At 39.9% G+C, this 27,888-nt stretch overlaps 1 protein-coding gene across 4 annotated transcripts in view; it reads left to right on the forward strand.

Moving 5' to 3' along the window:
* The window catches only part of marchf6.L (membrane associated ring-CH-type finger 6 L homeolog), a 73,979-nt gene that overhangs the window by 12,871 nt on the left and 33,220 nt on the right, over positions 1 to 27,888 (forward strand). For all 4 annotated transcript variants that reach the window (XM_018266128.2, XM_018266129.2, XM_018266127.2 and 1 more), the window contains 6 exon segments: positions 6,381 to 6,453; positions 11,863 to 12,031; positions 13,652 to 13,838; positions 14,197 to 14,258; positions 14,981 to 15,013; positions 22,319 to 22,370. In XM_018266128.2, coding sequence (XP_018121617.1) covers positions 6,381 to 6,453; positions 11,863 to 12,031; positions 13,652 to 13,838; positions 14,197 to 14,258; positions 14,981 to 15,013; positions 22,319 to 22,370 — 576 coding nt within the window.

The raw sequence follows: 27,888 nt of genomic DNA on the forward strand, positions 1-27,888 counted from the left end.
TTACTAGTGGCATAAACCCTGTTTACCATGTGAATGATTGGTTACCTGCAGCAAAAAAACTATATTATACTGTAAAACTCTATTATACTGTACACTGATAAGACTGCCCCCACCCATGTGGCAGACCCGGGCCTACCAACCTCTACTGTGACAGATTCGGCAGCACTGCAACTGAGCAAACCACAGGTACACCCAGTTACCATGGAAGTCCTGGAAATAAAGCTCTCCGAATACCATGACAAACTTAAAATAACAAGATATCGCAGAAGCTACAAAAGAACTATGGGAGCTGGTGCAAAACATAGATGACTGCACAGAGTGATTAGCATCTGCGACAGACGAAGTTACACAGATACTATCCACGGGTAAAAGCTTAATAGTTTGCCACTGGAAACAGTTACAGCCACCAACCTTGATAAAACTCTTAAAGGAAACCTGTCACCATTGTGTTAACACTAGGAAGTTGTTAAGACTATTAAAAAGAACCACAAAACTCATTTATAACACATTTATTTCAATCAAATCTCACTAAAAACCAGTTTAGAACTACTTTTGAAAATGTCCACAAGATCCTAACTGAAGCCCGACTTTACTGAAAGTCGTGAGAGCAATGCATCATGGGTAGAATCAGCCCTGCAGACTTCTCTTGCGATATCCCCAGTTTCTGCTGTTGTCAGGGGGCTGCTGGACTCCATGTGTGAATTTTATCGTAGTTTAGGAGTCAGCCATAGCAAGAACAGCAAACAGCAGGGAAGCACGGACAACGGTATGTTTATCAGCACCGAGGAGGGTGGGGGTGTCAGGTTTCACATAAGGAGCTACATTTGTTTGCCGTTTGCCGCATTACAGAGCAGGAGTAAAGTTTAACCATAGAGCTGCTGCTTTCTGTTTTTTATGTAAAATTACTAAATTTGTTAATTTACTGTAATCTTGACAATAGGTTAATTTACCATTCACACACTCCCTCCTGGTGGCTGTATTTTTGTATTTAACCCTAAATCCCAGCAGTGTTTTTATCTGTTTGTGTTATATTACACAAAGATTCACACAGATTCATTCATATTGTATGCCACTCTTCCCCACAAGAGCCACACACCTACAGCAGCTAAGACAGGGCTAGGTATATCACTGACCCCATCTAAAAATCAAATGCTCTGTATGGCTACAAATTTATTGTTATTGCTACTGTTCATCTTTATATTCAGATGCTCTCCTAGCCATGTTCCAGTCTCTTGTTTAAATCAGTGCATAGTTGCTAGGGTAAATTGCACCTTAGCAACCAGATTGCTGAAATTGCAAACTGGAAAGCTGCTAAATAAAAAGGTAAAAAAAACACAATAATAAATAATGAAAACCAATTGCAAATTGTCTCAGAATATCAATATCTACTTAATATAAAAAAAAATTAAAAAAATTATTTAACCCTTTGCCCACTGGCAGGCATATGCTCTGATGTTCTGTATGTTCTTCAGCAGCCTAGCTGTTCTCTCTGCATCGGTGGCTTCTGCCGCCTCCGCAGAGAGTGGGGAGGAATAACAGCCCCCTGGGCAAATAGGCTGGGGGGCTGTCATGTTGCAGGGCCAAGTTCCTGCTCCAAGAAACAGTAAGTGCAAGTTTTTAGACACTTACATACTCTTACATTACATTTATACTTTTACACAAACATTTTAAAGATTGCTATTTTTTATTTTGTACATTTTGTTTATAATTGAGCCCCAAAGGACTGCACATTCTTAGTAGTTTTTAGCGTTTCGGAAATTTCCTAGTTTATTTAGATTTTTAATAGTAGCCCACACAATGTACTAATACAGAAGGTGTTTCAAACAATCCAAACAGAATATCAAGTCCTGGTGTGACATGAGTGGTGCAGAGCCTATCTTATCACCGAGCATAAGCATACTCTATGGCTAAGCATTGGCAGTTTGGCACAGCCCACACCAAGAAAACAGAGGGGTCCTGTTTCAAGATGGCAGCGCCTATGAAACCCTTTATACATGTAGGATATTTTCTAATACATTTCAGATATAGACAAAAACAGCTGACTAAACGGTTAACCTAAGGAGGGAAAATATTTATATTAATGATGTCTCAAGGTGACAGGTCCTCTTTAAGCCACAGCTCAGGATATTCAACTTGGAATACTTGGCAGCTAACCACCACGCCTTAGGTCAGTAACTTTGACAAATTCTGATCACAATGGAACCTACTGCACCCTCCAACCAGATGACCAATGTCCAAATGCCTTTTCCTCCAGTTGGAGAACTCGCCTCAACAAAGTCACAGAAGCACACGGTTTCCTCCCTCCCTAAGCTATTTTCTTTTGAAAAGATGGTTCTTTGCTAAGTATCACACATTATTTATTACATTTATGATTATGCTACAATACAGGTAAACCTATGCACTACTGCATAGTTTAGGACCCCCAGGCTCATGTTCTCATGCTTCTCGGCATTCCTAGCCTTTTTTTTTTTTTTTTACCCATTCTTTCACTCTTTTTTCACTCATATTTATTTACTCCTATGTAAACTTTCTTTGACACGTTATGAAACCAGCCATTTTTTGGCTACTTTTGTTTTCTGATGATGTTACTTAAATAGACAAAAATAAATGGTTAACTAAACATATGGAGATGAAGCACCCTATCGCAACCTTTCTGCCCAGAGTGCAAAATATTTATTAACATTTGTTTGTTGCAAATGTCTTATTGGTTGCTTTAGGCAACATTGCTGGTGATGTTTGCCTCCAATGTTAATAAATATGCCCCAAGTGTGCAACAGTCATGCTGTCTTGGGGAGTGAGGAGGATGGTACAAATGTCCAGTAAGCTGGAGTCCCATATAAAAAATATAGCAAGCCTAGTAGATCTTTAAACTACACTCACAAATTGAGTGCTGCATCCTCCCTGCTCTAGCTGAAGCAAAAAGACTGTGCCAGAATTAGCACCAAAGAGTGCTGGGCATACTTTTACTGTTATAATAATCCTTACCTATTAGATTCTGTATCTAAATATTCTCTGCCAGTCACAACTTAGTCTCTCTACTAAATATCAATTATCTCATCTACTTTTACAATATTGTTAAATATAAACAAATATAAAAATATTTGCCTTCTTGCACACTTCTCTTTGCTTGACCATTTCCAGCTTTGTGCTTCTCCAATTTTCTCATCTTATGGTACATAGAGTTTTATCACCAAAGTATTTTGTAACTCTGTTGCAGGGGATTACTCACCCCCCCACACACATTCACTTTGAAAGGGAATTACCCGGAGAAAACAAGTAACAGATGCTTATCACTCAGGAACCCAGAACTTGTGTTTTCAGGCACATGATTGACTGCACCAGGTGCTTGCAAGCGATGCCAGTTCAAAGTGAATGGTGACTGGTTAAAATATTTTGTCCCCTCAAAGCAACAAAAAACTCAAAATCACCATGCATGCCAATGCCCTAATGCAGGGAAATGGCAAATTTAGTTTGAAAACATGGATCTACGTTTGGAGCACTGGAACATTAGTCTAATCCTGGTACCTATAGGACAATGCCTTTACCTTGTGCACTTTTTCCCCTCCAATGTGTGCCTGTATGTTACCAATTCATTTAGACCAGGGCTGTCCAACTGGCGGCCCGTGACCCCCCCCTTATGTGGCCCTCCATATCAAAGTCTGCATGCTGTGTCTGCTTACCATGTGTAAGATTTAAAAGGTATCACTACAGAGATTGACTGGTCCCTGCATTATTTAAACCTCAAATTCACACCTGAGACCCAGACTGAAACTGCCCACATTGTTCACCTGTTCACACTTTATACAAAATGCTAATGGGCCACCAGGACTGTGTCACTGTATGTAGTACAAATTAGAGTGCTCCTCATTTTCCTGTCTTCTGCTCTGCTCTGCCTTCCATATGCTTCCTTTGTGTGTTATACTCTTGTCTGCCCTATGCTCCCTGTGTATGTCATACTTTGGTATTTGTTCTGGGGGTCTGTTAGCATTTGGAAACGATTGTTAGTGGCCCCTAAGGTGTTTAATCATATGCTGGGGTACTGTATTATACACAGGGGAGGAGGAGGGTATGTCTTATATGACTTCGCTTTTTTCACATATGAGTGACATCCTTGCCAGGGCAGGCACAAGGTAGTTCGGCACCCTAGGCAAGAGCTTCACTCAGTGCCCCCTGTCCTGCATTACCATTTCCCTCCTTACCATGATGGTTTTTAAATAAAGAGAGCAAGAAAGTGTACAACACTTTTTCATTTATATTACTGCTCCCTGTACCAGCAAGCTTAGCAGCCATTCATCATACAGCCCTCCTGCAGCCATCATATTGCCCCCCAATCTTTACCTGTGCCAGCAGCAGCCACAAATAAATCTGATCACATTATATTGCCCCCAAGTATTTATGTACCTGAGCCAGTGCCCAGCTGCAACAGCAAACATATGGCCCCCAAATCTGTACCTGGCTGTGCCAGCAGGAAGCTTCACACTTTACAGTAATAGAAAGAAAGTCTTCAGTTCAGTGCAACTGTGCAAGGCTGAGAGCAGCGAGAGCGAGCCACACCAAGCAGGCCGCCAGCTCTGTCACCCAACACATCAGTGACGTCATTGACGCGTGTACGTTTGTTGCGCTGCACCGCACAGAAGGAGCTATTACTTGCCGGCAAGAGGGAGAGGGTGAAGGAGATGGATTCCACCCAACTGGGTGACCATGATTACTGAAACAAATTATTCAATAAACGCTTGAAAAAAAATTAAAAAACAAAAAAAAAAATCCCCTTAAAAGTATGCCCCTCAATGATGGCACCCTAGACAGCCGCCTACTCTGCCTACCCCTAGTTCCGGCCCTGATCCCTGCAGTGAGCACCAACCATTTGTTTTTTTTGTGTGCTATTATGTGGACATGGTCTTACGGTAACATGGGTGTGGTTTAAAGTGGGTGTGGTCTAAAAACAGGGAGTGGCTAACGCTGGCTTCCGTTATCGGCCCTCCACCATGTAGATAAGAAAAATTCCGTCCCTCTGTACCATATAAATTGGACAGCACTGACTTAGACTGTAAACTCTACGGGGCAGGGACCTCCTTCCTTCCCCCACCTCAGACCAGGCGAAGTGCAATAGAGTAGATAGGACTTACTCAAAATTTAGTCCAAAAAACGCTGGAGTTTTTTTCCTTTTTTCAGGGTGATGGGCTGCAAAAGATCGTACAATTTTTTTGGGGTAACCCACTTCACCCCTACATTTCCTAACATATGGCAAATAATCTATACACTGGGCTCATGTGTAGGGCAATATAACAACAACATTTTCTTTTATTAAGGTTTCGTGGGCTTGCGTAGTGTAATGTATTTGCTGCAACATATACGTCCATTGAACTTTTAACTTCCCGCCATATGCAAATTAGGCAACGCCAGCGCAACCTCGCTTTGCTTGGCGCAGTAACCCTAGTGCAACCTCGGATTTTATTGAATTAGCGTTGTCCTGCCGATTCTATGCCTGGCGAAGTGTTGCGCAGTGAGCGAAGCAGTCGCTGGCGAATTTGCAGAGGTTAGTAAATCTGCCCCTAGGTGTTAACACTGGTGTTCTGTACTGGTGAGAAAAGGCACCCAACCTCCCGAAAGAGAAAAAAAGCCAGCATATGAAATGACTGAAACATAGGTTAATCCCTTAGTGCACACTACATTATGAGGGCATGCCTAATAAACGGCATACTTTTTAGGGTAAGGTCACATCTGGAGATTCGGGGAGATTTAATCCCGCGGCGACTAATCGTCTCTTCTTTGTGGCGATTAATCTTCCCGAACTTCTTCCGCCTACAACAATGAAAAAAGCCTGCAGCATGGCACTCACGGCGCTTTGTTTTCTGAAGTCGTCCGCAGTTGCAACACGAGAAAACTTTGGGCGACTTCGGAAAATGAAGCCCCTAGCAAAGAAGTTAGTACAGTAAGGGTTAAACTACCTTTTTTTTATTTGAAACCACTATTCTTTGCTATTCTTACTTTATACACTGGAAATAACAGGTGATATTGCCCCTATAGAATGCAAATGGTTGTAAACCAGGACAAAACGACATTAAACTGTGCTTTAACTTAATTTTTTACCATACATTTTTGTATTAAATTGTGGATTAGATTCTTTGTCCATCACCACCTGGTTAGTATGTTTGGAAGAAATAATTACTAATGGCACCTGCACCCTCACTTTATTTTTGTTTTATTTTGTTATTTGGATTAACATTTACAATATGCCTAAAAAAGTGTTGTATTGTTAAAACAATGGGACCTCCTGTCTGTGTAAGCAGATCCTTCAATATAAGAAAAAAATATATTTCACAGCACCTGTAAAATTACTTTATTGACAACATGTAGTCATATTTGTTTTATTTTGCTAGGTCGTATCTACAAATGCTTGTTTACTGGCTCCGTGAGCTCACTACTGACATTGCCCTTAGATATGCTGTCGACGTAAGTACAACCTATTTCACTGTTCCTTGCCTACCTAAATCTGTTGCTTAGTATGTTTGTTTTCTACAGTAGTTAATCTATCAGCTGATAAAGACTTCATCTTTGTGCTTTCAATATTTGTGTTGCCTTTGTCACAAATTCTTCAACTAGAATCTAGCATGGCATTTTGTTACATTGGTCTATGCTAGCTTAGTTACCATCTACTAAAAGGAAAAAAAATCAATTCAAAATTGTTTTCTCATATAGGACTCTAGATCTCATAGCTGTATGTAGTACCCTCTGTCAGTACCTGGTAACACCCCTTTGGCAGAAATTACAACCTTGAACTGTTTCTCTTAGCCAGCTTTAATAGTTAATAGTTTTTTTTTGTAAACCTCTTTAGTTATTTATAGAGCTCCAACATATTCCAAAATATTGGGTCATCATTCATGTACTGCATGCTTGCCTGATTTTCAACTAAGTATATTCCTTCAAGTTACCTGACTGTGGGACCGGAGCTTCTAGGATTTGTTGATTCTTCATAGAATCTGTTTTTACCGCTACACCCACCAAATTGCCTGTAGCACTGGCTGCCATGCCACCCCAAATCATAATAGATCCACCTCATCCTTTACAGTTCGCAAAGTATTCTTTTTTTCAAATGACATTTTTATTTTCTTTAAATGTGCTTTTGCTGATTATAGAGTTGTACAGTTAAAATTATTCCTTAAAGGAATAGTTTAGGTAGAAACAAAGACTATGCTAAATAAAGACTTTTATAAATATACAAGACATAAAGGCTAGAGTGAATGGAATTGTACTATATTACGAAAAACACATCATATATAGTCCATCATGTTTTAAATTGCTCTAACTTGTAACTCAGCCAAACAACTTGAAGGGAGCCTGTGAGAGACACAAAGGTTGGGGGTAGTTTACTTTGTATACAGCTGTGTTGGTTCCCAATAACTTATTTTGCTGTATAGCTACTTCTGTACAGAGAACAGCTCACTCTATTCCTGTTTGTAGATACACATATTTTTTCTCTGCATATTCCTGCAGCCCACTGTAATATAGAGGGAAATGCTCTACAATTCCTGTCATTGTGCCTCCCCCAATGTGCCACTTAGATGTCTCTGGTCTTAATTACATTAAAGCTCTGTTCTTCCACATACTTCTTTCTGCTTGCTTTCTCTCTGCCTTGGACCATCCTCACTGGGCCCTCTACTGCCTGCTGTCAAACATGATTTGTCCTTCCTCAGCCGTGCTCTGTTCTGTATCAGCAGTAATACCTGCAACTGTGTCCCACCATCCTGCACTTTTATCCATCTGTATTGCCCTAGTTAGCAACCCTTCTTTCTTTTCAAGTGTTCAGCCTCCCTTCCTTGCATTCATTCGAGGTCTGTCCGCTTTCATCATTTATTTATATAGCTCCAGCAATTTACATAGTGCTTTATATTAATTTATAATGACCAAGGATTTTAAAAAATGTTAACATTTAGAGAAAATAGGATTAGAGGACCCTACTCACAAGAGCTCAAGTGTTTGAAAGGAAGGTAGAAGTCTGATAGCTTAAGGCAAAGTTCCAGAAGCCTGAGAAAAGTATTGCAGTCAGGAATTGGGTGAAGTGATGACACAAAGGTCAGAAGCGTTAGTTGCGTGAAGCACTGTATTTTGAGATCAGGGCTGAAATATAGGGAGGGACTTTAGTGTCAAAGGAATTGTTCAGTGTAAACATAAAAAGTGGATAATTAGATGTCTAATATAATCAGAAGCCAACTTCCTGCTTTGCAGCTCTTTTGGTTTCTACTGATTGGTTACCAGTCACTAACCAGTCATTGACTTGAGGTGGGGCCATATGGTTCATAGCTCTTTGCTTTTCAACCTGACCTGTGTTCTGAAGATCAAACGCAAACTCGCTGAACGTTTGTCCCATGTGGCCCCCCTTCAAGTCGCTGACAAACTCTGAGTTACAGAGCTGCAAAGCAGGAAGTAGTGTTCTGGCTATTCTGATCGACGTCTGGTCACTCCAGCCTTTATAGTTTGCATTTTTGGCTAACTAACTATATTAGAAATATTTTTTATTTTGCACAATATATCTATTTAGCCAGTTTTATTTTTACACTGAACTGTTCCTTTAAGGGCTTTGAATGTAAGCGTTTGTAATTTGAATTTAATTTTAGAGGAGACTGGAAGCCAATGAAGGGATATGCATAGGGGAGTGACTGATGGGGAGTGTTGCAATAAAGGAATATAGCAGCAAAGTTTAGAACAGATTGAAGTTGTGAAAGGCAATGTGTTGGAATGACTGGAAAGAGTAAGTTGCAGTAGTTGACTCAAGGCAGGAACGAATGAATAAGAGACTGAATACATGTTTTACTTCTATCTAAGCTGAGGTAAGGTCCTATTTTGGCAGTATTGTACACAGGAATTCGACAATATTTGAAGCGTTTGTATGGGTGGTGAAAAAGACACATAGGAGTCTAAGATAATTCCAAAGCACTGTGCCTGTGTGCTTGATTGAAAGGTGGTGATATTATTGACTGTGAATGAGAGTTGGAAGATATTGGGGAAAAAAATATAATGAATTTTTCAGAAAGATTCAGTAGAGCTGTGACATCCAGGAGAAGATTGCAAAAAGGCACTCAGTAGCTTGGGAAAGGGCAGACGGAGAGAGATCCAGAGCAAACAGGCAGACTTGCATAAACATTGTACTAAAGTCCAAATGACTGAATACGTTTTCCTATAGATGTAGTGTAGAGTGTGGACAGCAGAAGTCCTAAGACAGAGCCTTGAACAACAGAGAGAAAGCAAATGTACCTGTGGTAGAGTGAGAGAAAGAAATTAGAAAGAAAAGATTTAAAGGAATTGTTCAGTGTTAAAATAAAAACTTGGTAAGGTTTGGCAAAATAGAATAATGTTTTCAATATAGTTAGTTAGCCAAAAAGGAAATGTATAAAGGAGAGAGATCTAGAAGAATGAGAATGGAGTAGCTACCTTTAAACTTTGCCTATAGCTTTCCTAGTATTCAACTTTCCGCTATCCATCAGGCCTCCCCCTCGGCTCCAGTTACAGGGAACTTTGGTGCTTTCCTGCACTCCTGCCCACACACTGGATATCTAACAGGACACAGAAGAATGCAAGAAGGGTAGGCACAATTACAAAGTTCGGATGGAGGAGATCACAGAGTTGGAAAGGAGCAGAGCTCATAATTACATTTTGGAAACATTTTAAAATAGACCCCTTAAATGGGTTGCAGTATTTTGCCCTCTCTGCAGCAGAAGTATACACGTATAATTCAGATTCAGTAGTGCCATTTATATATGTAGTTATTCTTCCACATCGTGCCACAAAAGTGAGCTCACAGTGCAGTGCCATGCTCGCTCCCTGGATTTCACAGAATGAGCTCCTTAGATTGGTCCACTTCCCCTGAACAATACATATGCCCACGTTTAAAGGGGTTGTTCGCCTTTAAAGCTAAACTATACCCACAAAATGATCACTTATGCAACAGTTTACATAACATTAAGTGGCATATTAACGAATCTTACCAAACTGGTATATATATTTAAGTAAATCTTGCCCTTTTATATCTGTTGCCTTGAGACACCATTTTGTGATGGTCTGTGTACTGCCTCAGAGATCACTTGACCAGAAATACTACAACTCTAACTGTAACAGGAAGAAGTGTTGAAGCAAAAGACAGAACTCTGTCTGCTAATTGGCTCATGTGACCTAACAAGTATGGTTTGTTGGTATGTCTGTGTGCACAGTGAATCATATGATCCCAGGTAGCGGCCCTTATTTTTTTAAAATGGCAAATTTCTATTTAGCAATACTTTTGAATTTGCCGCACACCACTTACTTCATATTACCAGGTGCATCCGTATCCCAGGCCGCTTCCAAGCCCAACACTGCAACAATCCAAAGTAGGGAAGAAGCACACCAATTCAGCTAGGCAGTGCCTTTAGCACATTCATTTGCAGAAGTATTGAACGCACAAGCTTTCGGGGTCCAACCCCTTCCTCAGGTGCAATTTCTATTTAGGGTTACCCTATGGCACATACTACTAAAAAGTATATTAATATGAAAATGGTTTATTAACAAGAAGCAGGGTTTTACATATGAGCTGTTTTATGCAATATCTTTTTATAGAGACCTACATTGTTTGGTGGGGTATAGTTTTCCTTTAAATTAACTTTTAGTATAATGTAGAGAGTGATATTCTGAGACAATTTGCAATAGTTTTTTATTTGTGGTTTTTGAGTTATTTGGCTTTTTATTCAGCAGCTCTCCAATTTGCACTGGCTGCAGTGTGGTTGCTAGGGTCCAAATGTCCATAGCAACTATGCATTGATTTGATTAAGAAACTGAAATATGAATAGAACAACATCTGAATGGAAAGATGAGTAATAAAAGTAGCAATAATAAATTTGTAGCATTACAGAACATTTGTTCTTAGATCGGGTCAGTGACCCCTCAAGCTGGCAAATAACTAAAATAATTAAAAAATAAATAAATAAATTATGAAGACCAGTTGAAGACTATTTTTCTTTTCTTTTTTTTACTTTATGACCACAGCATTTGTATCCCAAATGATTATCTAAATGTTGTATAGCATTATATTTTATGCTAAAATCACAGGTAGTGCTTGCATCTGATGACTCCAGGCCAATCGTGTTTTTGCAAGTGGACTACTCTCATGTTACCTAAATAATACATTTCTGCAGGTTCTTTACTGTGATGTATGGGTTTTGTTTGTATAACCAACAGGTCTAAGGGCATACTTATTATGCTGTATAAAAAAACAGTGGGATAATACAGCACACGTCACCAGGCTTCACTGGGTTATAAAACGGAGTACAATTTTTACGCATTGTTTCTTAGAGCCTTCCGCCAGAAGTAATGTAAAATAATGGTGGCAAATCTGGTGTTCGCATGGCATAAAATTACACACTTCCTGATAAATTCATCTTTTATTTTACACCGCTTTATACATTTTTTTTTTGGAAAATCTGAAAAAAATTCAGCTCTGAGACTGAGGTCGCTTGATATATTTAACAGCATCTTTAATGCTGTATTTCATAAAATATCCTTTTTACTTGAAAATACAGTTTTACAGCTGTTCTTGTTTTTTATTAGTTGTATGTTTAGCCCCACTACTGTTCATTCCAAACTGCTGCTTATTTGCTGAGCATTTAGCAGTTCAAATTCTGCTGAAAAACACCATATGTAATTAATTTAGAAACTTTAGCTAACTTCAGATTACTACAAAAAGTTAACTACTCCATAAGTGATTGATAATTGCTAATAAACACCTAGAAATCTTAGATTTTTTTATTGGTTGCATAAATATGTACACTCTTACATTAGCAAAACTGATACATACCTACATGATCCAAACATTTTGTATTTTTTTTATACTCTTAGGGAGAACTTATTGGCAGACTGCTTACAGGGGTGTTTTGTTGTAACATGCACACTCTGTGCATTTATAAGTCTTGTATGGTTAAGAGAGCAAATTGTTCATGGAGGAGCTCCTCAGTGGTTAGAGCAAAATCAGCCGCCACCTCTAAATGTTTTGGGGCAGCAGAATGAGGTAAGACAGTTGTTTTTTTTTTTTTTTTTTTTTTTTTTTGTATAGTTTTCTCTTCCAATTGTCTTTGCACAAAACATCAAGCACTTATTTAATGTATTGTGTGTGTGTGATGCCCAGGTGCAAATTTGCCTGGTGTTTATAAATGACCCCCCCCGAATAGCACTGTACTGTAGCTTTTGAGACAATTAATGCATTAGCTACTTTTAATTTAAAAATACTATCATGCCAGCTGTTTTCAATTGGTTATGTCCTCTCATGGAAAAAACTCCTAAATTGTAGGTGAAAATAAAACTTGTGCACAGTTTACCAATGTGTATACACATTTTTATCCCAACATTTTGGAAACAGAAAGAGGGCAAAAAAGATTTGCCGCGTGGAGAGCTGCAAAATGTATTGACCACGCCCATATTTGTGGCCACACTCCCTAATTAACATGTCCATTTTACAAAATTTGGTAGGTTATAAAAGTTTGAACACATTTCTATGATTTTTATGTTATTACAGTTTTGCTAATGAATGTGAATTGCACTTTAAACTGAGTCTTCGTTCTTATCTTATCTAAAACGGTTACAAAAGTATCTTAAGTATGTATTCTGGGCTCTCTGCCAAGAGCCAATTAAGTTAGAAACTTTGTATCTTTTTCTGGCTGTTCAGTGCAGCAGATCAAAGAGAAACTCAGAAATTTCAGTACAAATCCGAGACTGCAGGTTGAGTGGTCAAAAACGGGACTGTCCAGCTCAAAACGGGACAGTTGGGAGGTATGGTTGAGTCATGCACAATCAAGCACACCTGCCCTGTATCTTGCAACATGCACCCAATACAGCAAATTGGACATTATTGACATGGGGGGGCCTATTTATCAAAATTGGAATTTTTGTAGTTTTAGAAGTTTTTTTTTCACTTTGAGATCCTTGTTTTTGTAAAACATTTTTAGTGATATCATAGTAAAGTTAGAAAAAAAACCTCTGAAAACCTCCAAAAGCTCAGAACTTGCAATTTGCAACGGACAGCTCACATTAACTTCGCCATCTAAAAGCTGGCAAGGTCACATAGAGGTTTTGTATTAAGAGATTTTCATAGTTTTTACACTTAATTACCAAATATTCTTTATTGATTTTCAGAAAGAAAAATAAAGCAGGTTGGGTATACAGCATACTTTCATACATCATACATATTTCTCTACCTGTTAACGGGTTTACTGTTGGGGAAGGGAAAGGGAGGGTTGTTAGTAAGGATAAGGATCTGGGTACAGGGGTATAGCGGAAAAGGGGGTGAAATAGTCACTTCCTGCACTTAAGCCAAGATCCTATTGCTCAAAAAAAAAAAAAAAAAAAGTTGTATTATGTAGTACAATCAGATCAGGTTGTTGAGACCGTTGACCCTTAAGGTTTTTACACTTAAAATATATCAATGTTAGTGAACTGGCCCAATAAGTGCAAAGTGCTGTTGCAGTGGAGTGTGTAGTGATGTGTTTACACCTAATAGCAATTCTAATGGGTACATTTTTTTTTTTTTATTCCAGAACTTTATGGTAAGGTGTAAGGCTCATACTAAATTTTATTTTATTTCTGTGAACGTCTTGTAATATTGTTTTATTCTAATTGCAAATCATAATGCCAGGTCCCAGGAAACATAGCTCCAGATAATATGGCTCTTGATCAGCCTGCAAACCCTCCAGCTGGCAATGCAGTTGTTGGAGAGAATCCTGACATTCAAGAGGAGCAGGCAGATGAAGAGGAAGAAGACAATGATGATGAAGAGGATGCAGTAATTGAAGATGCAGCAGATGCAAACAATGGTGCTCAAGGTACATTTATGGTAGCTCACTGATCCTGACAAATCCGTGTACTGTGGATATATGTTGGTTTGGCAAGGGGCCATACCCTGTATGGCTGTTTTCTATTGTTCCAGTTGTTTTGCAGCACCTATTCACCTCATCTGCCAATGTACCATGCACTAGCCAACATTGGCAGATAAGGTAGTTAAGAAATGCTGCAGCTCAGAAGATTGGAACAATAGAAAACGGATGTACCGTGTATGGCCCCTGGTACATTCACCCATTAGTTTTTGCCCATGGTCTGTTTGATCGAAAAGTGTACCTAACTGGCCTGTGTATGACAGCCTATGTGGGATGATTTCTTATTTCTGCTAATGTATGTTTTTAGATGACATGAACTGGAATGCATTAGAATGGGATCGAGCTGCAGAGGAGCTAACATGGGAAAGGGTAAGTTATTTACAGATTTTTGTCTAACAGATTGTCAGATTTTGTCCTAACCTAATATAGGGGCATGCTTCGGTGATAGAATTACATTGCTAAGCAACAATTATAACTGTTACCATAATAAAGCACTGTTTTATATAGTGAATAAAGTACCCTCTGTTGTAAAATTTCAGGATATTATAAGTCAGTAAGGAGTTCCATGACCATACAAAAGTTCAATGCTGAAGGACAAGATGACTTCTAATATCCTCATATTTTTCAATAGGGGGTACATTATTAGAATACATAAGTTTCAGTGGCTCAAGTGACTTTTATAAGGACTTGTAATTTATACATTTATAATGTATAGGATATTCATGGCTCTTGTTTATTATAAAGATAATGCTCTTGCATCAGAAATTATATTTAATGTACTTTATGCTTACACAGGTCATAACATGTTAAAATTCTCTGTGCTGTTTTGTAGCTATTGGGAACTAAATGCAGTTTTGCTTGTTCTGTATACTGTATATGCAAAGAGGTGTGATTTCTTATGTGAATGATAAAAAAATTAGCCTTGCTCCTGTGTCCTAGGTTATGTTCATTTGGAGGCAAGACCATTTAAAAAGAATGTTAATAACTTAATAAAGAGGTTTGCAATATTTTCACACTTCCTGATTGTCATGGTCTTTTTTTGTTAGCATTTTGTTTCTATAAATACATTTACCTTATTTGATTGCTTCTAGATGCTGGGACTTGATGGATCGTTGGTTTTTCTGGTAGGACTTTCATATATATAGATATATAAATACTTTATAGAAGTTACATTTATCTAAAAATGTTTTAAGCAGTATGCATGTACTATTCTTGTTATTTAAAGGGGTGCCGTCATGGGAAAAACCTGTTTTTTTTTTTTTTGTTTTTTTTTCTTCCAAAATGCACCAGTTGATAGTGTTGCTCCAGCAGAATTATGCACTGAAATCCATTTTTTAAAATCCATTTTTTAAAAGAGCAAGCATCAGTCACTCTTTACTGCTACACTGCAAGTTGGAGTGATATCACTGCCCTCCCTTCCATCCCTAGCTGCCTGCCAACAGAACAATGGACAGCTAACCAGATAGAAGCTATCTGTCATCCCTGCTTAAAGTGATACTGACGCATTCCTATAAATATAGGAACGTGTCGGTATCAGTGATAAGAAGCTGCACGCGAAATATAAGCAACTAAAAGCTCCCCAAAGCCGGCTTTGGGTAGCTTTTAGCTGCTTATATTTCGTGTGCAGGTTCTTTTCACTGATACCGACACGTTCCTATATTTATAGGAATGCGTCAGTCCCAGCCCAAGTCACTTGACCTGGGGCAGCTGGGAAACTGAAAATATGTCTAGCCCCATGTCAGATTTCAATATTAAATATAAAAAAAATCTGTTTGCTATTATGAGAAACAGATTTTCAGTGCAGAAGTCTGCTGGAGCAACACTATTAACTGGTGTGTTTTGAATAAAACCTTTTTTTCCCATGACAGTATACTTTTAAGGATTTGCAAAAATCTTAGCGTGGTATTAGCGGAGCTCACCCAAACGCCGTATCCCTTGTGGTCACTGCTATCGAGAGATCCCGGTCTCTTCCTTACCGGCTTCTGCAACACATCAATAACCTCGCTTCTATGCGCTGATCCAATACCGGGAAAACATTGATAATATCAAAGCTGGCTTCTTTATTTAAGCACACATAATCTAAGTGCCGAGTTACAGACACGAAACGCGTTAGTTTGCACCCCACTGCTGTAATCCGATTATGTGTGATTAAATAAAGAAGCCAGTTTTGATATTACTAATGTCTCCCCTGTATTGGATCAGCGCATAGAAGCGAGGTTATTGATGTTACTTTTAAGGATTTGTTTGCATTGCTAGCCCCACCGAGTGGTAGACATGAGAATAGCACCAAAGCAGGGAAACAACTGCTTTTTTCCTGCTTGGGTGCTATTCTCATGTTTACCATTAGGTGGGGCTAGGGCTTTTAGCACTGTAAACATGACCCATGTCGTGTTTTAATACAATGGGAAGGGGGTGAAACAATAACTGTCTCAAAGCAGTTCCATCCTGAAGTGTCTGCCTCCTTCTCAAAGCTCAGGATCAGGCACAATGCACTGAGATACATTTGTTGGTTGAAGAATAACATTTTAAATAGTAGTGAATTATTTGCAATGTAATGTGTAATTTAAAAATAAAAGTAAGTAATAAAAATCATGACAGAATCCCTTTAAAGGGGTTGTTTACCTTTGTTAACTTTTAGTATGTTATAGAATGATTGATTATTTCTAAGCATCTTTTTGCCTTCATCTGACACTTTCCAGCTTTCAAATGGGGGTCGCTGACCCCATCTAAAAATAAAATGACCTGTAGGCTACAAATGTATTGTTATTGCTACTTTTTACAGTCATATGGAAAAGTTTGGGAACCCATTTTCAGCCTGCATAATAATTTACTCCACTTTCAGAGATAACAGGGGTATGTCTTTTATTTCCCAGGAACATCTGAGTACTGGGTTGTTATCTGAACAAAGATTTTTAGTGAAGCAGTATTCAGTTCTATTAAATTTGGGTACCCTTGTAATTTTGCTAATTTGAATGCATGTAACTGCTCAATACTGATTACTGGCAACCACACAATTGGTTGGATTAGCTCGCTAAGCCTTGAACTTCATATGCAGTTGTGCCCAATCAAGGGGTATTAAAGGTTGGCAATTGCAAGTTTTGCTTCTGTTGACTCTTCTCTGAAGAGTGACAGCATGGGGTCCTCAAAGCAACTCTCAAAAGGTCTGAAAATAAAGATTGTTCAGTATCATGGTTTAGGGGAATGCTGCAAAAAGGTATTTCAGAGGTTTAAAGGAGAGACAGACCTTTAATAAGAAAAAACCCTACCCCAAATAGACACCCCTCCCTCCACTCCCAGCCTAGCTGCCCCCTGGGCAAATGCCCCTAACTCTCTGTACTTACCCCTCTGTGTAGATTCTGTCCAGCAGAGTTAGGGGCACCATCTTCAGCCTCTTCGGTAATATTCCAAATTAGACGGGCGCTTTGGCAATTTTCGTGAGTCTTGGTGCATGTGTAGTTGTCGCAAAACAGAAAATTGCTCCAACTGCGAATCTCCAGTTCGATGGCCTCATTCTAAAGATTACTGAAGAGAAGAAGATGGCGCCCGTGAACTCCGCTGGACAGAATCTGCACAGAGGGGTAAGTAAAGAGTTAGGGGCATTTGCCTGGGGGGCAGCTTGGCTGGGGTGAGGAGGGAGGGGGTCTATGTAGGGTAGGGTTTTTTTTTTTATGAAGGGTTTGTTTCTCCTGTTTCACACTGTAAGGAATGTAATCAGGAAATGGAAGGCCACAGGCACAGTTGCTGTTAAACCCAGGTCTGGCAGGCCAAGAAAAATACAGGAGCATCATATGTGGAGGATTGTGAAAGAGGTTAGAGACAGCCCAAAGATCACCTCTAAAGACCTGCAAGAACATCTTGCTGCAGATGCTGTATCTGTACATTATAGTAAGTTTGGCTAAAAAAAAAAGACACCTTCTAACTTTTTTTTAACCTTCCTAACTGGCAGTTGATCCAGAGGAAGGCAAAAAACCCCATCTGAAGCCTCTCCAATTTGCCTCAGAAGCTGGAAAAATTTCCTTCCTGGCTCCAATCTGAGTAGTCCCTGGATCAACTTGTACTATGAGCAATCTTCCATAACCCTGTATTCTGTCACTTGCTAAAAAGCCATCCAACCCCTTCTTAAAGCTATCTAATGTATCAGTCAGTACTGATTCAGGGAGAGAATTCCACATCTTCACAGCTCTCACTGTAAAAAAAAATGTATGCGGAACCTCTTTTCTTCTAAACGGAATGTGTGACCTCGTGTCAGCTGGAAAGACCTACTTCAAATAATTTGTCCACCACAGATGTCCAACTATAATTGCCAGGCTGAGATCGTCATCCCTTTTTAAATATTGGAATGACATCAACTTTTCTCCAATCCATAGGTACCATACCAGATAAAAGCGAATCTGAGAAAATCAGAAATAGGGGCTGGTCTAAAACTGAACTAAGCTCTCTTAGAACCCAGGGGTGTATGCCATCAGGCCCTGGAGCCTTGTTTACATTAATTTTTATTAAAGTTTTATGGATCATATCCTGAGTCAGCCACTGACTAGATTGAGCTGAACCATCAGTGCAGCTATGAAGTGAGCCTGGAATTCAGACTCCTCCATTGTATACACTGAAGAAAAGAACTGATTTAGCACATTTGTCTTTTCTGTATCTGTTACAACCATACTGGTAACCATTATTTAATGGAGCAACACTATCAATCTGCATCTTTTTACTATTAATATATTTAAAAAACTTTTGCATTGTTCATTTCTTATCTTTGCCTTCCAGATTGCTGATGCACAACATTGATTATAGTGTTCATATTCATTAACTGCAGCTTCTGTCCCAACAGACTTGTAATTTTTAAATGCCTTTCCCTTCTTTCCTATTAACTTCTTTACTTCTATATTAAGCCACATAGGGTGATTCTTAGAGCTTCTATATTTACTCCTTAAGGGAATAAATTGAGAACAGTAATGATTTAATATAATTTTAAATGACAAACCATTTGTGTGTTTTTAGCTGAAAACTTAATGCCCCAATCAGTGCTCTGAAGGGCAGACCTCAAGGCACTAAAATTAGCTTTTCGGAAATTCATGGTTTTTGTTGCCCCTGTGTATATTTGTTTTTTGCACCAGACATTAAATTATATAACATTATGGTCACTATTACCCAGGGGTTCAGTGAATTGCACATTTGCTATAAGTTCTGGGTCATTTGAGATCACTAGATCCAGAATAGCATTTTTCTGGTTGGCTCCTCAAACAACCTGTGCCTTGTTATGCAACAAGTTTATAAACTTGTTCCCATTAACTGTTCTGGCAGTACTGTTGCTCCAATCAATATCTGGGTAATTAAAACCCCCATTATCCAAACTAGCAGCCTTTTCTATTTGCATCAGGAGTTTAGCCTCCTTCTCCTCACATTAGGTGGTCTATAGCATACTCCTCCAATTAATTTGCTGGACTCTTTACAATTGGTGAAGAACTCTACCCATAAGACTTCTGCCCCCTCATTTTCTAACATAGCCTCTTCCTTTATACAAGCTTTTAAATCTTGCCTAACAGACATACCCTGCCTCCTTTTCTATTGCCTCTGTTTGCAAACATGCATTTAATACTGGTACCATATTGATCAAGTGACATGTGGTCCACCTATCCATAACTGTACCCCCAATCAAATGTCCTCCCCCATTTTCCCTTCCTTTGCCCACTATCTCATCTAGCCTGTCTTCCTCTGAATCTTTTACTGAACCCCACGCCTAGTTTAAAATCTCCTCCAACCATCTAGCCATCTTCTCCCCCAAAACAGCTGCACCATCATCATTGAGGTGCAGCCCATCCCTAGCAAAAAGCCTGTAGCCGACTGAGAAATCAGCCCAGTACTCCAAAAACCCTCCTCCCTATACCAATCTCTCAGCCACGCGTTAATCTCCCTAAGCTCCTGCTGTCTTCCTAGCGTAGCTTGTGGCACAGGTAATATCTCTGAGAAAATTACCTTGGAAATCCTCACCCTCAACTTTATACCTAGTTTTTAAAAATTGTTCTTGAGGACTTCACCACCTCCTCTAGCTTTGTCATTGGTACCTATGTGTACCAAGACTGCCGGGCCTTCCCCAGCCCCTCCCAATAATCGTTCCACCACATGCCGAACCCTAGCACCAGGCAAGCAGCAGACTGTTCGGCATGAAGGGTACTTATGGGAGATTACCCTATCCACCTTTCTAATATTTGAATGCCCTAAAACTAGAACCTGCCTTTTCTTCCTTGCACTCCCCCCACGTATTCGAGCCACTGCCTCTCAGGGTGCTCTGAGAGTCAGCCTGCTCCATACGTGCCAGTTCAGAGCTTTCCTCCCCAGCATCTTCAGCTAAAATAGTGAATTTGTTGTTTTGGAAAGGTTTATATCAAAAAAGATATATGTCCCAAGGCCTCTTAGAGTAAAAACAGATAATTTATTGGTAATCACATTTAAAAAAGTATTCGGTACATACCCCACATAACCCAACTTACGCGTTTCGCGCCCTCCGGCGCTTAGTCATAAGCGTATCTCTGAGATATGCCTATGACTAAGCGCCGGAGGGTGCGAAACGCGTAAGGTGGGGTATGTACCGAATACTTTTTTAAATGTGATAACCAATAAATTATCTGTTTTTACTCTGAGGCCTTGGGACATATATCTTTTTTGATATAAACCTTTCTGCAGTTTGATTGCCTTTGGAACTGGGGCGGGTCCCTAAGGCCTGGTTGAATAGTCGTATGGACTCCCGACCCCCCAATTGACGAATATGTTGTTTTGGACAAGCTGTGGACCAGCCCCCCTACCCTTCTGTCCCCTACTTCCCCTCCTGCCTGTAACAAACATTCCTCCCTCATTAGCCTCCACTGCCCCTTCTCCTCCTCTCACTTCACTAGTCCCTGCCAGTGGTTGCTCTGCGAGCCTCCTTTCCCCCACGTTAGCCACTGCTCTCAGTGCTGCAAGTTCTACAATTCAGCGCAATTTGGACAAAGAACATCTGTATGGCAGGGTGACGAGAAAGAAGCCCTTTCTGCACTCACACCACAAACAATCACTTGTTCTATACAAAAGCTTATTTAGACAAGCCACAGTCATTCTGTAACAGAGTGCTTTGGACTGGTGAGCCAAAAATGTAGTTATCTGGTCATAACAAAAAGTGCTTTGCACGGCAGAAAAAGAACACAGCAGTCCAAGAAAAACACCTGCTACCTACTGTCAAATTTGGTGGAGGTTCCATCATGCTGTGGGGCTGTGTGGGTAGTTCAGGGACTTGGGGCCTATTTTAATGTCGAGGGTCCGATGAATTCAACTCAATATCAACAAATTCTTCAGGATAATGTTCAAGCATCAGTCACAAAGTTGAAGTTACGCAGGGGTTGGATATTCCAACAAGACAATGACCCTAAACACTTTCAGAGGGAGAAGTACAATATTCTGGAATGGCCGTCACAGTCCCCTGACTTGAATATCATTGAAAATCTATGGGATGATTTGAAGCAGGCTGTCCATGCTCGGCAGCCATCAAATTTAACTGAACGAATGGTCAAAAATACTGCCATCAAGAATCCAGACATTCATCAAAGGCTATAGGAGGCTTCTAGTGGCTGTTACATTTGCAAAAGTATTCTCTACTAAGTATTGATGTAAAATATCTGTTGGGGTGCCCAAATTTATGCACCTGTCTAATTTTGTTATGATGCATATTGCATATGTTCTGTTAATCCAATAAACTTGTCACTGCTGAAATACTACTGTTTCCATAAGGCATGTTATATATTAAAAGGAAAGAATGAGGGTTGTTCATCACAACCCTCATTCTTGCATTATTTGCTTCAAGCACTGTGATTGAACTTGTGGAATCCATTCATCTTTACTCATATATTAAAAGGAAGTTGCTACTTTGAAAGCTCAGTCCAAAGAATTAAGAGGGGTTCCCAAACTTTTCAAATGACTGTATTACTCATCTTTCTGTTCATGCCTCTGCTATTCATATTCCAGTCTCTCATTCAAATCAATGCGTTTGCTAGGTTATTTCGGATCCTAGCAACCAGATTGTTGAAATTGCAAGCTAAAGAGCTGCTGAATAAAATGATATACGGCTCAAAAACCACAAATAATAAAAAATGAAAACCAATTGCAAATTGTCTCACACTATCACTTTCTACATCATACTTAAACTTAATTTATAGGTGAACAACCCATTTAAGTACCTCTCTGTTTATCTCACTGTCTCTCATTCTCACACCACCTCTTTCCCTCAATATGCAACATTGTATTATTTATTATTAGCTTTTGTAAAATATTATAACTTCCTATAATCTATATTTAGTTTTATAATCTAAATTGTACAATATATATTTAACAGTGGTAATCATGGGAACAAGTAAATAGTGTGTTTGAAAAAAATATAAATGTTTTGTCTTTTTATCTTGTAGGAACATGTTTTTTGGGTTGTGTCCTTAAATACCCTTTTTATACTTGTCTTTGGTAAGTATTTTTATGCACCGTTGGCGAAAGAAATGGTTTGGTCACAAATTTTCAGATAAAACCAGATATATTATTTATTAACATGTATTTATATAGCGCCAACATATTGCGTAGCACTGTAAAGTAAAGAGAGAAGAGTTAAGTAGCAGGTCAGTAGCAGGTCAGTAGAGGAGCGTAGTAAGCGAGTGGGTGAGTATATAGAGATGAATTCAGAGATGTAGGGTGGAGCAGAGTTGTGAAGTGCTTTGAAAGTCAGTGTCATTAATTTGAATTTGATTCTGAAAGGTAACGGAAGCCAGTGCAGAGATTGACAGAATGGCGAGGCAGAGGAGGAGCGGTTGCTGAGGTGTATGAGCCTCGCAGCAGTGTTCATTATGGACTGGAGAGGTGACAGTCTCTGGAGGGGGAGGCCAATTAAAAGAGAGTTACAGTAGTCTAGACGCGATATGATGAGAGAGTGAATAAAAATTTTGGCAGCGTCTTGGGTGATAAATGATCATATTTTGGATATGTTCCTTAGGTGGAAGTGACATGATTTAATACGTGACTGGATATGAGGAGTGAATGACAGGGCAGAATCTAGGATAACCCCAAGGCACCGGGCCTGGGGAGAGGGGGGTGATAGTGGAATTGTTAACTATGATGGATACTTCGGGGATGCTACTGGTGTTAGTTGGAGGAAAGAGAACCATTTCAGTTTTAGAGAGGTTTAATTTAAGGTAGCGTTGCGACATCCAGGTAGAGATAGCGGACAGGCAGGAGGAGACGCGAGTTAGGAGTTCTGGGTTGAGATCAGGAGATGAGAGATAGATCTGAGTGTCGTCAGCATAGAGGTGGTAGTGGAAACCATATGAATTTATTAATTTGCCAAGGGAGGAAGTATAGAGGGAGAATAGTAATGGTCCCAGGACAGAGCCTTGAGGAACTCCAACAGAAAGAGGTAGGGGAGAAGATGATACTCCATTGTAGGAGACGCTGAAGGAACGATTGGTGATGTAAGAAGAGAACCAGGACAGGGCTGTGTCACGAAGGCCAAGGGACTGGAGGAGGAGAGGGTGATCTACAGTGTCAAATGCGGCTGAGAGGTCAAGCAGTATTAGTAGTGAGAAATGATTGTTGGCTTTAGCGGTTAAAAGGTCATTAGTTAGTCGAGTCAGGGCAGTTTCCGTGGAGTGTTGTGGCTTAAAACCAGATTGTAGGGGGTCCAGCAGGTTGTCAGAGAGGAATGAGATAAGTCGGTTGTAGACTAGGCGCTCAAGTAGTTTAGAGATGAAAGGTAGCAGAGAGATAAGTCGGAGGTTGTCAAGATTGGAGGGATCAAGAGAGGGTTTTTTTCAGAATGGGGGTGACGAGCATGTTTTAGTTGAGAAGGAAACAGTCCAGTTGAGAGCGAAAGATTAAATAGGTGAGTTAAGGCTTTGATTAGACAAGGATTGGTATTGCGGAGAAGTTTTGAGGGAATTGGATCAAGCGGGCAGGTGGTAAGGTGAGAAGAGGCCAGAAGCTTTGAGACTTCCTCATCAGTGACAGGGGTGAAGGAGCACAGGAGAGACTGGGCAGTGTGGAGGGAGGGTGGTGGAAGCCTAGGGGGGTTGAGTAGTGTAATGTCCCTTCTGATAGTGTCAATTTTGTTTTTGAAGTGCTCAGCAATATCTTGAGCAGAGACAGATGTGCATGGAGGGGGTGGAGAAGGGGAAAGGAGAGTGTTAAAGGTGGAGAAAAGTTGTGCTGGTTTTTTAGAAAGGGAGTTAATGAGTGAAGTAAAGTATGTTTGTTTGGCTTGGAAGAGGCTGGTGTTAAAGGAGCGCAGGGCAGATTTGTAGCTCCAAAGTCTGATTCTGAACGGGATTTGCGCCAGCGACGCTCAAGTGCACGTGAGTGTCTTTGGAGCGCTTTTGTATGAACAGTATGCCAAGGTTGAAGTGGTTTGGGTCGAGAACGTTTAGTTTTTATAGGAGCAAGCTCATTTAGGGCAGTGGTGAGAGTACTATAGTAGACAGAGGTAGCCACATTAGGACATGAGATGGCTGAGATATTAGAGTGAAGAGAGTCAAAGGAAGAAGAGAGATGTGACACGTCTACAGCTTGCAAGTCACGGTAAGTACGTGTTTGGGGAATAGCAGGGGGTGAGGAGGGAGTTAGTGAGAGTTGAAATGTGAGCATATTGTGATCAGAGAGGGGAAATGGGGAGTTAGTAAAATTGGAGGTTGAACAGAGTCTGGTAAATATGAGATCCAGAGCATTACCATTGGAGTGAGAGGGGGAGTCTGAGCACAAAGATAAGCCTAGGGAGGAGGTTAGTGAAAGAAGTTTAGAGACAGAAGAGTTGTTAATGTTGTTAACGGGTATATTAAAGTCACCTAATATGATGGATGGGATGTTAGATGAAAGAAACTAAGGAAGCCAAGCAGCAAAGTTGTCCAGAAAATGTGCAGTTGGTCCTGGTGGTCGATATATAACAGCAATGCAGAGTGAAACAGGAGAAAAGAGCCTAATGCAGTGAGCCTCAAATGAGGAGAATGATAAAGAGGGAACAGGTGGAAGAACTTTAAAAGTACAGCGGGGAGAGAGAAGCAAACCCACCCCACCTCCAGGTCTGTTACCAGGTCTGGGAGTATGAGTAAGGTGTAGGCCCCCATAGGACAGGGCAGCAGGTGAGGCAGTGTCAGTAGTAGAGAGCCAGGTTTCAGTAAGCGCAAGTAGGTTAAAGGAATTTGCAATGAAATGGTCGTGTATAGCGGTGAGCTTGTTGCATACAGATCTGGCATTCCAGAGAGCACATGAAAGATTAACTGGGTTTTTGGGTATAGGAGTAAGTGTTCTGTACTGTTTGAATTTGCTCCGGAGAGAAGGAGCTCGTGGCCGTGATATAACTGGGATGGGGTAAGGGCCAGGGTTTGGGGAAATGTCCCCAGCTGCCAGCAGTAGAAAGGAAAGATAGACTAAGTGAGAGTGGGATTTATAAGTCCTTGGTTTGTATGAAAAGGAGGAGTTTTGTGGAATAGCTAAACAGAGTACTTTATAAACTTCATGTGTGGAGAGGGAAGGAGAGGAGAGTAGAGAGGCCGAGATTTGTATAGAACTGGGATTTGATGGAGGAGGTAGTGAAAAATGTTTTATGAAACATGAGAGTGAAAGGAGGAGAAATGCAGGATAAAGCATGTTTGGAGTAAAAAGTTACAAACTAGCAGGTACAAACAAATCTATTTTCTTCTTAGGGCTCTTACTCACTGGCGTTCTGACCTGCGTTCCGTTTTTTGGCGTTCAGCCGCAGGGGAGCGCAGGAATAGACGCATGTCATTATTTCAAATGGGGCTGTACTCACTCAGGCGCGTGTAGGCGCCGAACGCAGGTTGAGACGCAACATGCTGCATTTTTCCTGCGTTCGGCGCCTACACGCGCCTGAGTGAGTACAGACCCATTTGAAATAATGACATGCGTCTATTCCTGCGCTCCTCTGCGGCTGAACGCCAAAAAACGGAACGCAGGGGAGCGCAGGTCAGAACGCCAGTGAGTAAGAGCCCTTATCCCAGATGGTTCACTGTTTGTTGATTGCAGGGGAATCCGGTTCCTTTTGCCTTGTCAATGTCTTGTCCAACTGCCTTGTTTAACTGTCATTTCTAAGCACTTGTGAAATTTTAGCACTCGTGCCATGCCCCAGACACGAGTGCCATCCCCAATACTGGGTCTGAATTTATATGTAGCTGATTGGGAAAACCAGAGCCTAATTAATCAATTAATCAATTAAATAGCTAGCAAAGGGCAGAGTTTTACAGACACCAGAACCAGGTTTGGGGCTATAAAAATATCTCTTGTTCACGGAGGAGGGGACACAGATGTGTGCTTTAGATATTTATCAAAGAACTAAAGTAGAATAGGCCTGACAGACAAAAGTTATTGGGGTTAACAAATACAAGCAGGGATATAGCAGAATTACCAGAATAAACAGTTGCAGTATATGGATATGGCAGTGTATGGATATAGAAGAATTACCAGAATAAACAGTTGCAGTATATGGATATGGCAGTGTATGGATATAGCAGATATATATTTTGTTGCCCTGCACTGTTACAACTGTTAGCTTATGCAAAGTGATGCTTCTGAAATCAGAAGGTGTTTACTTGTCTCATGCCATATACACAGCACTACCTAGATACCAAAAATTAGAGTTTTAATTCTCCCATAAAGCATCATGGGCAGAGACATGCAAATCACTCCTTTGTGTCCCTTTGGCTAACTATGCATCCAGAACCTCTGGTTTATAGCACAGACAGCAGACAGCCTGTTTCGATCTTGTCAGATCTCATCAGTGCAAGATATTGGAACATGACTTCTGAGATGTAGGACTTGGGGAGTAGCCGTTCTGCAAGTTTGGATATATGGCTCTGAACCATTGTTTCATGATGCTTTATGTAAGAATTAAAACTCTCATTTTTGGTATCTAGGCAGTGCTGTGAATATGGCATGAGACAAGTAAATACCTTCTGATTTCAGAAGGCATCACTTTGCATATAATCACCCTAACCAGATTTGGCTCCCCATTCAACTGTTGGCTTAGAAACACTACTATACTGTATACATTTAGGTTGCTGCGTAGCCAGGGGGCAGCCATTCAACTTGAAATAGTGGCACAAGTTAAACCGCATGTAACAGATCATCTCTGTAGAATACAGTGGCTTCAATTCTTACACCGTAATTAAAACCCATTTCATTTTACAGAGCTTAGCTGTTATGTTGAATGGCTACACTGGCTGCACAACATATTATTTATATAAACAATATTAATCTTTCTAAAGCAAACACACCAGTTTTACCAGTGCAGTGCAACAGTACATTATATTTGAATTAACACTTATTTTTTACTGTACCTTTACTGTTACCTTTAATATTCACTATAGTGCAATTTGAAGACTAATAGACTGAATACAGACAAAAGAGATATACAAGCATTATTGTGTACTGCAGGGATGGGATCCGTTATCCAGAAAGCTCCAAATTACAGAAAGGCTGTCTACCATAGACTCCATTATAATCAAATAATCCAAATTTTTACTAATTGTTTTCTTTTTCTCTGTAATAATAAAACAGTAACTTGTATTTGATCCAAACTAAGATATGATTAATCATTTTTGAATGAAAAATCAGCTTATTGGGGTTATTTAATGTTTAAATGATTTTTTAGTAGACTTAAGTTATGAAGATCCAAATTACGGAAAGATTCATTATCCAGAAAAGCCCAGGTCCCGAGCATTCTGGATAACTGGTCCCATACCTGTAATTGTAAATACAATGCAAAATATGTTATATTTGATTAGTATATTATTTGAAGAGTTGTTTAACCTTAGAGTAAAACATGGCTTTTTGAATTTTTGTATGATAATGTGCCAGTGTGCCACCTCATGCCAGCTATGCAGCATATCTATGTCCCTGACACAAGTGCTGTTAAGTGACTGAGCAACAAGGGGGCGATATTGTGGCCCGTAGTACTCTTATACTTGCACTCTGTCATTTGTAAATG

Source organism: Xenopus laevis, chromosome 6L (assembly GCF_017654675.1).
Source record: "Xenopus laevis strain J_2021 chromosome 6L, Xenopus_laevis_v10.1, whole genome shotgun sequence".
NCBI classification, from domain to species: Eukaryota; Metazoa; Chordata; class Amphibia; order Anura; family Pipidae; genus Xenopus; species Xenopus laevis.